This window comes from Staurois parvus, unplaced genomic scaffold (genome assembly GCF_062004578.1).
Source record: "Staurois parvus isolate SC_StPar_1 unplaced genomic scaffold, SC_StPar_1.0 ptg000951l, whole genome shotgun sequence".
NCBI classification, from domain to species: domain Eukaryota; kingdom Metazoa; phylum Chordata; class Amphibia; order Anura; family Ranidae; genus Staurois; species Staurois parvus.
In genome coordinates this window covers 150,001-164,564 of record NW_028318747.1, presented here as the reverse complement: position 1 = coordinate 164,564, position 14,564 = coordinate 150,001, and the positions used below count along the sequence as shown (strand labels likewise).

At 45.2% G+C, this 14,564-nt stretch overlaps 1 protein-coding gene across 3 annotated transcripts in view; it reads left to right on the top strand.

The window, feature by feature from the left end:
* Positions 1-14,564, top strand: part of LOC149441740 (semaphorin-6D-like) — a 339,406-nt gene that overhangs the window by 273,239 nt on the left and 51,603 nt on the right. For all 3 annotated transcript variants that reach the window (XM_089656952.1, XM_089656950.1, XM_089656951.1), the window contains 3 exons: positions 1,299-1,516; positions 9,102-9,233; positions 9,314-9,469. In XM_089656952.1, the coding sequence (XP_089513078.1) occupies positions 1,299-1,516; positions 9,102-9,233; positions 9,314-9,469 (506 nt within the window). The remainder of the gene's footprint in view (positions 1-1,298; positions 1,517-9,101; positions 9,234-9,313; positions 9,470-14,564) is intronic.

Here is a 14,564-nt window from a genome sequence, read left to right as displayed (position 1 = left end):
ACAGCCGGCAAAAAGTGTCTCTGCAGAGAGCTCCGCTATTTCTTTGACAGTTCTTTGACATTTATAGCGGCTGCAACAATGTATCTATTTGTTTCCGAATAAAAACATCTCTATCCGAAATGGATACAAATAGATACAATGTTGCAGCCGCTATAAATGTCAAAGAACTGTCAAAGAAATAGCGGAGCTCTCTGCAGAGACACTTTTTGCCGGCTGTAGACGGGATGAAAATCGTCCGAATTTTTTTTTTTTCACCATTCCTGGTAACGTCGGCCGATTGAACGACCGATTTTTCATTTTTTTAAAGGAATGGATACAAATAGATACAATGTTGCAGCCGCTATAAATGTCAAAGAACTGTCAAAGAAATAGCGGAGCTCTCTGCAGGGACACTTTTTGCCAGCTGTAGACGGGATGAAAATCGGACACATTTTTTTTCTTTACCATTCCTGGTAACGTCGGCCAATTGAACGACCGATTTTTCATTTTTTTAAAGAAAAATTGGCCGGTTTTCTCCCCATCTATGGCCTGCATTAGGCATGAGTCACTTCACAAACCCTGCAAAGAAAACTACAGTTAGGGGTGTATTTATTAAAACTATTGCACAGCTATTCATCCATCGAAACTGCAAGTTCATTCTGTGCCAATGGGACAAAATTGAATGTTCTCAGGCTACATTCACTGCAGATCAAATGTTATGAATTGGAAAAAACATTGTGAATGGTTGGAAATACTGCCTTATGGCTACTAGATGGTGCTGAGTAAAAAAAAATGAACATGCTGTTAAACGATGACAAAGCTCTATCCTTGTCTCCTAATTGGGCTTCCAAAGAAGTCTACAAAGGGCTAATTTAAGAGTGTGATCTACATATAGACCTGGGGAATATGTACTAAGGGGGGGTCTTGACATTATAATGTTCCTGGCCCTAGTGAGTTCTTCATAGGAATTATATGGATATGGGATGGAAAACCAGCAAGGCAGAGCAAGTCCTAAATTTTACAACATCGTGTGAGTTGTGAAATCTGCTTGTCAGGGTCACAGGCTGCAATAATGATATGGTAGAGACAGGGGCAATAGGGGATCATGGGGCCCCTGTGTCCTTGCCCACACTCAAAAAAGCCTATAAAAGGTACCAGGGGTATTTCATGGTGCTCTCTACTGACCCCAGGCCCTCGGGCAGTGCCCAAGTTCTCGAATGGTCAGTCCGCCCCTGGGTAGGGATCAAACCCTGCTTTGAACATTCAAATAAAAAATGTACTTGGAGTTCCAATTTAAAGGTGGCTTCATTGTTGTCCAGGTGACCTTCTCTCGGGTGGCCAGAGTATGCAAAAATGACATGGGTGGCTCTCCTCGGGTCTTGGAGAAGTACTGGACCTCCTTTCTAAAGGCTCGACTCAACTGCTCTGTCCCGGGCGACTCCTTCTTCTACTTTGACGTCCTCCAGTCCATGAGCGACATTCTCACCATCAACAACCGGCCGGCGGTCATTGGAGTGTTCAGCACCCAGGCCAACAGGTGAGGTGATATGAACAACTGAAAGAGAAGCCTATGTTATTATTATTATTATACAGTATTTATATAGCGCCAAAGGGTTTGCTCAGCGCTGTACAGTAGCAAGGGGGACAGAACATGAGACAAGACAGTAACAATACAATACACGAGGGGTTCGAGGGCCCTGCTCTTTTGAGCTTACAATCTAGGAGGGAGGGGAAAGTGGTACAGGAGAAGATGGCTGTGGGGGATGGATTGGTGGGAGGAGTGGAGGAGGTTAGTTGTTAGGTGAGGTCGGGTGTTAGGTGAGGTTGGGGTAGGCTTCCCTGAAGAGGAGGGTTTTCAGGGTGCGCCTGAAGGTGAGGAGGGTAGGTGACAGTCTGATGGATTGGGGTAGATAGTTCCAGAGGATGGGGGAAGTCCTCGAGAAGTCCTGCAATCGGGCGTGGGAGGAGGAGACCAGGGAGCTAGAGAGTAGGAGGTCCTGTGAGGAGCGTAGGGCACGGGTAGGGTAGTATTTGGGTATCAGGTCAGTTATGTAGTTTGGGGCGGCATTGTGAATGGCTTTGTAGGTCAGAGTTAGCAGCTTGAACTTGATGCGTTGGGCAATCGGGAGCCAATGAAGGGATTGGCAGAGGGGGGAGACAGATGTGGAGCGCTTGGTGAGGTGGATGAGTCTGGCCGCTGAGTTTAGGATCGACTGGAGTGGGGATAGCGTTCGTTTGGGTAGGCCAGTGAGAAGGGAGTTGCAGTAGTCCAGGCGTGAGATGATGAGGGAGGGTACGAGTTGTTTGGTGGTGTCTGGGGTGAGGAATGTGCGTATCTTGGAGATGTTGCGGAGGTGGAGCCTGCAAGACCTAGATAGCAGTTGGATGTGGGGTAGGAAGGAGAGGTAGGAGTCCAGGGTGACACCCAGGACTTTGGCGTGTTGGGTGGGAGAGATGGTGGCGTTGTTAGTAGTGATGGAGAGGATGGGGGGGGCACGGGGTGGGGGGAAGACCAGGACTTATAACTCATTAGTTATTGAGGTCACTGAGATTGTGGAGTGCTTCACGGTTAGTTTGAGAAAGTGTATTGAAGGATACTGTTTATTAAGGCAATAAAAAAACGTGAGACAATTGTTGCGTATTTCTTATAGCATGGTGGAACATTTAAGAGAAAGATTGTTTCCGGAATTCAAAAGGGGGAAACAGGACCCAATGTTCTTGGCGGCAATTTCTCAAACCCGAGAGTGCAAAAAATGTTTGTTTCTGGCAGATATCATTGCAAGAACGTATCGACGTTCCATTAGTATGATACAATTGCCATTACTACAATTGTTTTTAAGGGTTCGGTTTAGATTTAGGATTAGGAATTGGGTTGATGTCGAGAATTGGTTGGGGGTTGGGTTAAGGTCAAGATTAGGGTTGCCACAATTTCTTCAAGCCAAACCTGAACACTTTAGCAGCGCATGGCAAATTTTCACCTCCCCTTTGACACCAGCCATTAGATCAGAGTCCACTTATATTAGTGCCCCCCTTAGAAACCCCTATTAGATCAGTGCCCCCTTATATTAGTGCCCCCCTTAGAAACCCCTATTAGATCAGTGTCCCCTTATATTAGTGCCCCCCTTAGAAACCCCTATTAGATCAGAGTCCCCTTATATTAGTGCGCCCCTTAGAAACCCCTATTAGATCAGTGCCCCCTTATATTAGTGCCCCCCTTAGAAACCCCTATTAGATCAGTGTCCCCTTATATTAGTGCCCCCCTTAGAATCCCCTATTAGATCAGAGTCCCCTTATACTAGTGCCCCCCTTAGAATCCCCTATTAGATCAGAGTCCCCTTATATTAGTGCCCCCCTTAGAATCCCCTATTAGATCAGAGTCCCCTTATACTAGTGCCCCCCTTAGAATCCCCTATTAGATCAGAGTCCCCTTATATTAGTGCCCCCCTTAGAATCCCCTATTAGATCATAGTCCCCTTATATTAGTGCCCCCCTTAGAATCCCCTATTAGATCAGAGTCCCCTTATATTAGTGCCCCCCTTAGAATCCCCTATTAGATCAGAGTCCCCTTATATTAGTGCCCCCCTTAGAATCCCCTATTAGATCAGTGCCCCCTTATATTAGTGCGCCCCTTAGAAACCCCTATTAGATCAGTGTCCCCTTATATTAGTGCCCCCCTTAGAATCCCCTATTAGATCAGAGTCCCCTTATACTAGTGCCCCCCTTAGAATCCCCTATTAGATCAGAGTCCCCTTATATTAGTGCCCCCCTTAGAATCCCCTATTAGATCAGAGTCCCCTTATACTAGTGCCCCCCTTAGAATCCCCTATTAGATCAGAGTCCCCTTATATTAGTGCGCCCCTTAGAATCCCCTATTAGATCATAGTCCCCTTATATTAGTGCCCCCCTTAGAATCCCCTATTAGATCAGAGTCCCCTTATATTAGTGCCCCCCTTAGAATCCCCTATTAGATCAGAGTCCCCTTATATTAGTGCCCCCCTTAGAATCCCCTATTAGATCAGTGCCCCCTTATATTAGTGCCCCCCCTTAGAAACCCCTATTAGATCAGTGTCCCCTTATATCAGTGCCCCCTTAGAGACCCCCATTATATGAGAGTCCCCTTATATCAGCACCCCCCCCCCCCTTAGATTAGACCCATTAGATGAGAGTGCCTTTATATCAGTGCCCCTTCCCTTAGAGACTCCCTCATTAGATCAATTCCCATTATATCAAGGCCCCCCTTAGAGACCTACCATTAGATCAGAGTCTCCTTAAATCAGCACCCCCCCCCCCTTAGTGACCCCCCATTATATCAGAGTCACCATATATTAGCACCCCCTCCCCCCAGAGACCCCCATTACATCAGAGTCTCCTTATATCAGGGCCCTCTTTAGAGACACACCCATTATTTCGGGGTCACCTTATATCAGGACCCCCTTAGTGACCTCCCATTATATCAGGGTCACCTTATATCAGCACCCCCCTTAGAAACACCCCCCTTAGATCAGAGTCCCCTTATATTAGCACCCCCTTTAGAAACACCCCCATTAGATCAGAGTCCCCTTATATTAGCCCACCTGTCTCTTAGGGACCCCCCATTAGATCAGAGTCCCCTTATATTAGCACCCCCATCCCTTAGAGACCCCAATTAGCTCAGAGCAGGGGGGGGCTGACAACTCATGGGGCCCCCGGGCAATAGGGGATCATGGGGACCCTGTGTCCTTGCCCAAACTCAAAAAAGCATATGAAAAAGGTACCAGGGGTATCTCATGGGGCCCCCTACTGACCCCAGGCCCTGGGGCAGTGCCCGAGATTCCAAATGGTCAGTCCGCCCCTGGGCTTTACTTACTGATGAAGGGAGGAGTCAAAAGCCTCTGAAATGTGTTGGCTTTACCCACTGATGTGGAGGAAGTTTTAAGCCCACATCCTGGCCCAAATCATCCAATTCACTTCCTCCGGACGTGCCCCCCGCCTACGACTGGACAGTGAAAAGAGAAGCAGCACAATGTTACTCTGCTCTCTCCTCCTATCACCATGCTTATTGGTAGCACATGGCTCCCAGAAAAATGGGAGAACATGGCGGACAATGTATTTTCTGCCCCTGGCTCAGAGTCCCCTTATATTAGCACGCTCCATTAGATCAGAGTCACCTTTTATCAATGACCCCCCTTAGAGACCAACCGTTAGATCAACGCCCCCCTTAGAGACCACCCATTAAATCAACGCCCCCTTAGAGACCACCCATTAAATCAGAGTTCCCTTCTATCAGCTCCTCCTGCCCCTTAAAGAGCCCCATTAGTTTTCCATACTGGTTGAGCCAGGAAGTGGGAGCCGACGAGGGGGGGGGGGCACGGAACTGGGAGGTGGAGCAGCTCAGCATAGTTCTATTTTCCATCCACTGTACACGGTATGTGTTCGGGTTTCAGGCGGACTAAAACCCAGACGCATGATTCAAAACCTGGACTGTCCGGGTGAATCGTGGACATGTGGCAACCCTAGTTAGGATACAATAGAGTACCCGACCCCTTTAGGTCATTTGACTCTTTACAACCAGGACCCAAAAGAGCTGTTAATGTTTGTGCCGAAAAGCACCGGTCAAAATACCATGTGATTTTCAAAGTAAAAGAATGCCTATGTAGGACGTCTGTTACTTAGTTGTCATTATCAATAATAATTGTGATGGGTTTTATTGGACGAGCAATCTCCCAATGTCTACGGTCACGTTACAGTCCATTAAAGATTTCAAGTATCTCACTTCTTAATCTAGATTCATTAACATGCAATCCTGGTTCGTTAATTATTCTAGAGTCTCAAATTGCATTATATGAGAAGCAGCCTTATCAGAACTAAATGCTAATCACCCGAGCCTTTGCCCTCTCTCCCGCTCGCCTCCTCTTCTACCTGCCTGCTATTATCTGTACAACGATATTCCCCAATGTGCCGTGAAATTCCCTTCGAAAAACCAGACAAGTGTAGGGGGAAATTAATGGAAAGGAAACCGCCAATTATTGCCTGACAAAATATGACGGACTCAGGGAAAAAAAAAAAATAATAATATTACGAGGCATTACTATTAGTGCTTTACGTAAGTCGAGCCAACCCGCAATGGAGATGCCCAGTAGGGCCGTGAAACAGAAATTGACTGGCTAAGAGAGTTCGGGAGGAGATTTACGAGCGTCTCTGTGCCGGTAGACAAAAACGTAATAAAGACAGGAGAAAATAAATCACAAATTATAAAAGAAAACCGCAGGTAATGGAAGGTAATATATTACCACACTATCAGAGAAAGTATTTGAGAAGAAAAAAAGACACGCTAGCTGTACAAGGAGCCACAAGAAGCCAACTTTATCCAAGAGACTTCTGGGACGAGGGTAACATGTCCGCTGACAGATGTAGAACCATATGTAGCGATGTTTTTATGGCTGGAAAAATGTCTTCTCATTAAATGAAGGGATCCAGAGGGATAAGCTTTTTACTGCAAGAACTAAACTCAGTATTGTTAGAACATGCACTTGCGTTTCGGAGAAAACAAGACAAGTACATATAAAAAGTATTCTAAAAGGAAACTGTACCATTAGGCCAAATGTTTGTGGACATCTGAGCATCACACCTAGGTGAGCTTGGTGGACATCCCATTCCAAAACCATGGCCATGGTGTTGGCCCCTTTTTGCTGGGATAACAGTCTCCACTCTTCTGAGAAGACTTCCTACAGGAACATGCACTTGCGTTTCGGAGAAAATAGGACAAGTACATAGAAAAAGTATTCTAAAAGGAAACTGTACCATTAGGCTAAATGTTTGTGGACATCTGAGCATCACACCGAGGTGAGCTTGGTGGACATCCCATTCCAAAACCATGGCCATGGTGTTGGCCCCTTTTTGCTGGTATAACAGTTTCCACTCTTCTGAGAAGACTTCCTACAGGAACATGCACTTGCGTTTCGGAGAAAATAGGACAAGTACATAGAAAAAGTATTCTAAAAGGAAACTGTACCATTAGGCTAAATGTTTGTGGACATCTGAGCATCACACCGAGGTGAGCTTGGTGGACATCCCATTCCAAAACCATGGCCATGGTGTTGGCCCCTTTTTGCTGGTATAACAGTCTCCACTCTTCTGAGAAGACTTCCTACAGGAACATGCACTTGCGTTTCGGAGAAAATAGGACAAGTACATAGAAAAAGTATTCTAAAAGGAAACTGTACCATTAGGCTAAATGTTTGTGGATATCTGAGCATCACACCGAGGTGAGCTTGGTGGACATCCCATTCCAAAACCATGGCCATGGTGTTGGCCCCTTTTTGCTGGTATAACAGTTTCCACTCTTCTGAGAAGACTTCCTACAGGAACATGCACTTGCGTCTCAGAGAAAACAAGACAAGTACATATTAAAAGTACTCTAAAAGGAAACTGTACCATTAGGCCAAATGCTTGTGGACATCTGAGCATCACACCTAGGTGAGCTTGGTGGACATCCCATTCCAAAACCATGGCCATGGTGTTGGCCCCTCTTTGTTGGTATAACAGTCTTCACTCTTCTGAGAAGACTTCCTACAGGATTTTGGAGGATGTCTGTGGGAACTTGTGTCCATTCAGCCAAAAGGACATTTAGTGCTATCCCTGAAGGGGCCACTGTAGATTTACATGTTTTTTCCCAAATTAGTGCAGGGACAGCCAGGCACACAGCAACACTCCACTTACTCCAGCTCATGAAACAGTCTAGGGGTGTTCTTTTTGAAGTTTACTTGCTGGTAGAACTTGAAAACCGGAGGACAGTGGGGCATTGGATACTCCAAAACATTAGGTATTGTTAGCAGAGGACACTTTTTGCTCAGTAAAAGCACACAAGCAACAAGTAGACTGGAAGAGTCTGTAGTCTCATGGTTGAGAACCATGAAGTAGGTTTTAGCACCGATAAAGGTAGACTTAAACAGTCTATATTTTTGAGCAGATAAAGGTAGAGTGGAACAGTCTATTTATTCAGAGATGGGGACCATGAATAGAGGTGCAAAAGAAGAGGCTTTGTTCACAGTGTCCTGGAATAGGATCAGTCTGTAGGCACAGCCTCTTGTGGAGTAGTCCAGCATCCAGTCCAAAGGGCACCAGGAGCAAGCAACCTCCCTCTCTTCAGCTCACAAATTCATTTTCTCAGCAGGGAAAAGGACAATCTCCCCAGGGCTCCAGACTATTTAACAGCATTCCAATCACCATCATGGTACACCTCCTCAGGACTGGATAGGCCCTGCTCAATATTCAGACTGGCCTTTTGAAATCTCCCTCCCTAAGCTCCAGATACATCATCTAGAGGCAGGAGGAAACAATCAAACTCTCAGCCTGTGAAGTCCTAAACAGACCAGTCCAAGCAATCACTGCTCCCCTGATTACAGAAGGAGACGAAAACGAAATGTATCTAGGAGGGTTTTTTAGGTCAGCTGCTAATTTAGGATGAGAAAACCTGGCTCATAATTGGCATTCAAACTCATCTCAAAGGTGTTTAGTGGGGTTGAGGACAGATACTGATGTTGGATAAGAAGACCCGGCTCATAATTGGCATTCCATCTCATCCCAAAGGTATTCAGTAGGGTTGAGGTCAGGGCTCTGTGCAGGCCACTTGAGCTCCTTCACACCAAACTCATCAAACCATCTCCTTATAGAGTTGGCTTTGTGCATAAGGGCACAGTTTTGCTGGAACAGAAACAGGCCTCCCCCAAGCTGTTGCTACAAGGTTGGATGTGAATCTGTATTCTATATGAATAAAACCCGTTACTGAAAACACCTGAACTCTATCATTTAGAGGAGGGTCTTCACACTTTGTCCATATAGTGTATTATTAAGCACTTTGTTCAATGTTTCAATAGACGTATTTATTTTGTAGTAAGTATCCATTTTATTAAAAAAAGAGAATGGGAAAGCTTGTTCCACTAACAAATGTGTAATAGGGAATTTACCTCACCTTGAAAAAGCTTCCATTTACTTCCAGAAAGTGAGGTAAAATCTCTTATAAATTGTTTCAGCACTCGATCCAAAGTAGAAGGGAAACAATTTGGCATTAGATACAGTATAAATAAATAAGACAATTTCTGGTGGTTGTACTTTTGACTAAGCTCTTCCTTCCTTCTCACCAGCATCACTGGCTCAGGAGTCTGTGCCTTCTACATGGACGACATCGAGAAAGTCTTCAATGGAAAGTTTAAAGAGCAAAAGACTACCGAGTTGGCTTGGACCCCGATTCCAGAAGAAAAGGTTCCCATGCCCAGGTAAAAGGCTGCCTAATGTCATCACATTCAGAGCTGTGGAGGTCCATGCATAAGACTGAGCCCCTCTCTTCCTCCCCTAGGCCAGGTTGCTGTGCGGGGTTTGGCAGTGCTGCGTCCTATAGGGCCTCCAGTGAGTTCCCGGATGAGACCCTCTCCTTCATCAAATCCTACCCTCTTCTGGATGAGGCTGTGCCTTCTATAACAGAGACACCATGGTTCACAAAGACGACTAGCAGGTATGAACAAAATTGGTTCACTAAAGTTTTCTCCAAAGCAGAGGTAGACGTGTTGGCCATGACCAAATGGCAACAATCATAGGGTCCTTAGTGTCATTGCCTACATACAATTAGCAACGGGTTTGACAAAGATAAACGATTCAAAATATCTGGTCCTGATGTTTCTTTGCTGCGTTTGATTAGTTGCCATAAGCAAAATGCTAATGAGCTCTCAAAATCCATCCCCTGGGGAGCTTGTTACCATGCTTTATGTTGACAAACAAAGCAAAACTCTTACAAATGTTTTATGAAATTCGCTTCACTGCATTGATTTGACAGCCCTATAGGAAAGGGAAGTTTCAGTCACTTAGTTACAGTATTAGAAATATTTTCAAACTAAAACATAATACAGCCAACCTACACATATGAATCTTGCTTTGAAACAAAGGGTCTGTCATCTTGCTATGCCTATCTTTAAAGCCAAAGGGGGGCAGTAAAAAAACTAGTAAGTGCCATTTAAAAATGCTTCTACTCCTATGTTCATCATATCAAGCAAGTTTGCAAATACTGCCTCTCATGCTTTTCATTTCTCTTGCTATCCTTCAAGAGCTGTAATAATACTAATCAAGGGTGCTCCCTAAAAAAGGTTCTGGTTCCTAATGCGTTCCTGCAGGTCTTACTGAGTTGCTACTATCACCACACTGGTGCAACCTTTCTTTATAGTAATCCTTCGTTTAGCTCATTCAGGTCAAAGCAAAAAGTTTGCTTAAGTCCCCTTTCCCTCCCCTGCATACTTACATTTACTTTGTTCTCCCATGTTCTTCAATGACCGCTGTAGGTAATGCCCAGTACTTCCAGTTATGTGACTTTCTGGCCCAATTCAGACAACTGAACCCTTCCAACCTTGTGGTAACAGTTTAGTGAAGGCCCTTTTCTGTTTCATCTTATCTAAGCTTTTGTGTTCATGCCTTCTCCAAAAGGACATGGTTTGACCAGTTTGTTGTGAGGGAAGCTAAGTTGCCTGCACAGAGCCTTGCCCTCATCCCTATTAAATACCTTTGGTATGAATTGGAAAGTTTGTTGCAAACTAAGTCTTCTTATCCAACGTCAGTACTTGACCTCATTAATGGTGACCAGCTCCATAAAGACCTGATAGGATGAGTTTGGAGTGGAGGAATTTGAGTGTCTTGCACAGACCCCTGACCTCAACCCTTCTGAGCACCTTAGGATTGAATTGGAATGCCAAAAGCAAGCTAGGTCTTCTAATCCAGCATCAGTTTGTGACCTCATTAATGGTGACCAACTCCAAAAAGACCTGATAGGATGAGTTTGGTGTGGAGGAACTTCAGTGTCCTTCACAGACCCCTGACCTATACCCTTCTGAACACCTTAGGGCTGAATTGGAATTCCAAAGGCAAGCTAGGTCTTCTCATCCAACATCAGTAGTTGACCTCATTAATGGTGACCAGCTCCATAAAGACCTGAAAGGATGAGTTTCGAGCGGAAGAATTTTAGTGTCTTGCACAGACCCTGACCTCAACCCTTCTGAGCACCTTAGAATTGAATTGGAATGCCAAAGGCAAGCTAGGTCTTCTAATCAAACATCAGTTTGTGACCTCATTAATTATGACCAACTCCATAAAGACCTGATAGGATGAGTTTGGTGTGGAGGAACTTCAGTGTCCTTCACAGACCCCTGACCTCTACCCCTCTGAACACCTTAGGGTTGAATTGGAATTCCAAAGGCAAGCTAGGTCTTCTCATCCAACATCAGTACTTGACCTCATTAATGGTGACCAGCTCCATAAAGACCTGAAAGGATGAGTTTCGAGCGTAGGAATTTTAGTGTCCTGCACAGACCCTGACCTCAACCCTTCTGAGCACCTTAGGGTTGAATTGGAATTCCAAAGGCAAGCTAGGTCTTCTCATCCAACATCTGCATCTGACCCCACAAATGCTCTTTTGGCTGAATGGGCTCACATTTCCACAGACACACTACAAAATCCTGTGGAAAAGCTTCCCAGAAGAGTGGAGGCAGTTGTAGCCACAAGAGGAGGGGGGGGTGCAACTCCTTCATAATGCCCATGGTTTTGAATGAGATATCCAACAATCTCACACAGATGTAGTGGTCAGGTGTCCACATTGACCATATAGTATAGTTGTTGATCAAAATCTCACTGCTTATGGCCCCATACATTATATAGCATAGGAAAAAACATTATAGCATAGGAAAAAAAAAAACCCTGTGGTAGGTGCTCGGTTATTGTGTTTACCTTAGAGAAAAGGCAGCAATTAACAACTGAAGTGCAGCAAGCGAGGAGGTATTGGGTATTCAGCTCTGTAGTAAATTACCCCATTCATCATTTGCTGCAGAGAACAAGATGTAGCTCATAACTAATCCTGAACTGTGATTGACAAATAGACTGTTCTGGCTTCTCCAAAGCTCTATGTACAATCTTGCCCTTTGCATGATAGATGAGGTAATTTGTATCCAAAACCCATTCATCAGAGATCCTCTTGTTTTCTTAAACCTTGATAAACCCTCATCTGCTGTTTTTTTTCTGAAGAACCATCTCTGTTCAACAAACACATACTGTCATTTGTTACCTGTAATCCTGCCAACTACGCCAGATTTGTCATGCCACGGTATTCCAAATACACAAAAGGCGGTTCTTATCCTCATTTGCCATTCAAAGGAAATACAGAGTCTTATCAATTACTTTGTATACACCCGTAAAAAAAAGCTGATCTATATAATATCATCAACAGAAAAAACCTTGTTCCGATGCATACATTTCAATGACATATTTCCTCATTACATACTCATTCTCTGAGTGGTTATATGTTACTTCTTTCTCTCATAATTGAAGCCTACTATATATGTCAGCTGACTCATTAAAAACAATATTTTTTTCAAAATGGCTGATACACTATGTGACCAAGAGCTTGTGGACATCTGACCATCAAACCTACATATATGACCAAAGTATGTGGTGTTTCCAGTGACAGGTATTGTAAATGCTACAGCATACATAGGCAATTTAGCTATATCCTAAAGCTTTGTGCCCCTATACACAAAGTCAGCCCCACAAAGAGATGGTTTGACCAGTATGGTATGGAGGAACTTGTGTGTCCTAACCTCTGCCCTACTGAATATCTTTGGAATGAATTGGAGCCCAACTGCAAACCATATCTTCTCATCCAACATCAGTACCTGACCTCACAAATGGTGGCCAGCTCCATAAAGACCAGTTTGGTGTGGAGGAACTCGAGTCGCCTGCACACATTCTGGACCTCAGCCCTACTGAACACATTTGGGACGAAGTGGAACCCCAATTGCAAGCCAGGTTTTCTCATCCAACATCAGTACCTGACCTCACAAATGGTGGCCAGCTCCATAAAGACCAGTTTGGTGTGGAGGAACTCGAGTGGCCTGCACACACTCAGCCCTACTGAACACCTTTGGGATGAAGTGGAACTCCAATTGCAAGCCAGGTCTTCTCATCCATAAAGACCAGTTTGGTGTGGAGGAACTTGAGTGGCCTGCACACATTCCGGGCCTCAGCCCTACTGAACACCTTTGGGACGAAGTGGAACCCCAATTGAAAGCCAGGTCTTCTCATCCAACATCAGTGCCTGACATCACAAATGGTGGCCAGCTCCATAAAGACACGGTTTGACCAATTTGGTTTGGAGAATCTTAAGTGGCCTGCTCAGAGCTCTGACTTCAACCCTGCTGAACACTTTTGGTATGAATTGGAACCCCAACTGCAAGTCAGGTATTCTCATCCAACATCAGTACCTGACCTCACAAATGGTGGCCAGGTCCATAAAGGCATAGTTTGACCAGTTGGGTGTAGAGGATCATGATTGTCTCACACAGAGCTTTGACTTCAATGCTACTGAACACCTTTGGGATTAATTGCATCCCCATTTGCAAGCCAGGGCTTTGTCAGGGCAGGAGCTGTGGAACGGACAGGCAGGCCTAGAGGCAGGGTCACGCACTGACTGACGACAACCACCACCCACAGACCGGAGTCCCTCAGGGCGCGGAGTCTAAGTCCCAGGCTGCCTTTCACCAGGGCCCCTGATGGTGGGGATGGACTTGACGCAGCCAGGAACCAGGTCGCGGCCCCCAAGACACCCCAGCTGTGGTAATGGCCACCGCCAATGGCGTGTAGCTGGTAGGAATCAGATCAGACAATAGCGTAGTCGGGCAGGCCGGGTCGACAACAACGGGACAAACGGTACAGAACAGTAGACAAGAATCACAGGTCACAGGCCGGGTTCAGCAACGGGAGGTCAGATCAAAGGAAAACGCAGAGAATGGTCTAGTCACAAGCCGAGTCAGATTCCAGGAGAGTCACAAGAGTATACACAGAGGTGTTGCAACACTAACACACAAGACATGAATGCAAAGGGCATGTGCAGACAACAGACTTATATGTAATCAACCACACCCCTCTGGGGGATGGACCTCAGAGGCCTGAAGGCATAAAAGACTCCCACCATGCTCTTTGCAGAAACCCAAGATGGATGCCAGCACATGGAGCAGCACAACCTCTGGGAAAAGGTAGGACCTTGACAGGCTTCTCATCAAATATCAGTACCTGACATCACAAAAGGTGGCCAGTTCCATAAAAACAAGGTTTGACAAGTTTGGTGCAGAGCATCTTGAGTGGCCTGCTCAGAACCCTGACCTCAACCCTACTGAACACTATTGGGACAAATTGGAACCCCAATCGTAAGCTTCTCATCCAACTTCAAAGCTTGACCTCACAAAATGCTCTTTTGACTAAAGGTGTAAAATTCCCACAGACACACTACTAAATGTTATAGTTGTTATAGCCATAAAATGGGGGCCAACTCCATATTGTTGGCCAGTTCACGGAATTGGATGTCCAACAAGTTCATGTATGTGTGATGGTCAGATGTCCAAAAAGGTTTGTTAACATAGTGTATCTTATCTCAGCAGTTGTTAAGTAATACAAAATTTGAAATTGTAAGCCCACATTTGGGCAGCAGAGTCCCCCTGACATCTCCCCCTTTAGTTGGGTTCAGCTTTGTGGTTGCACAATGCCTAAATACAGCCTCTTAGTGCCACCCAGAGTATTCA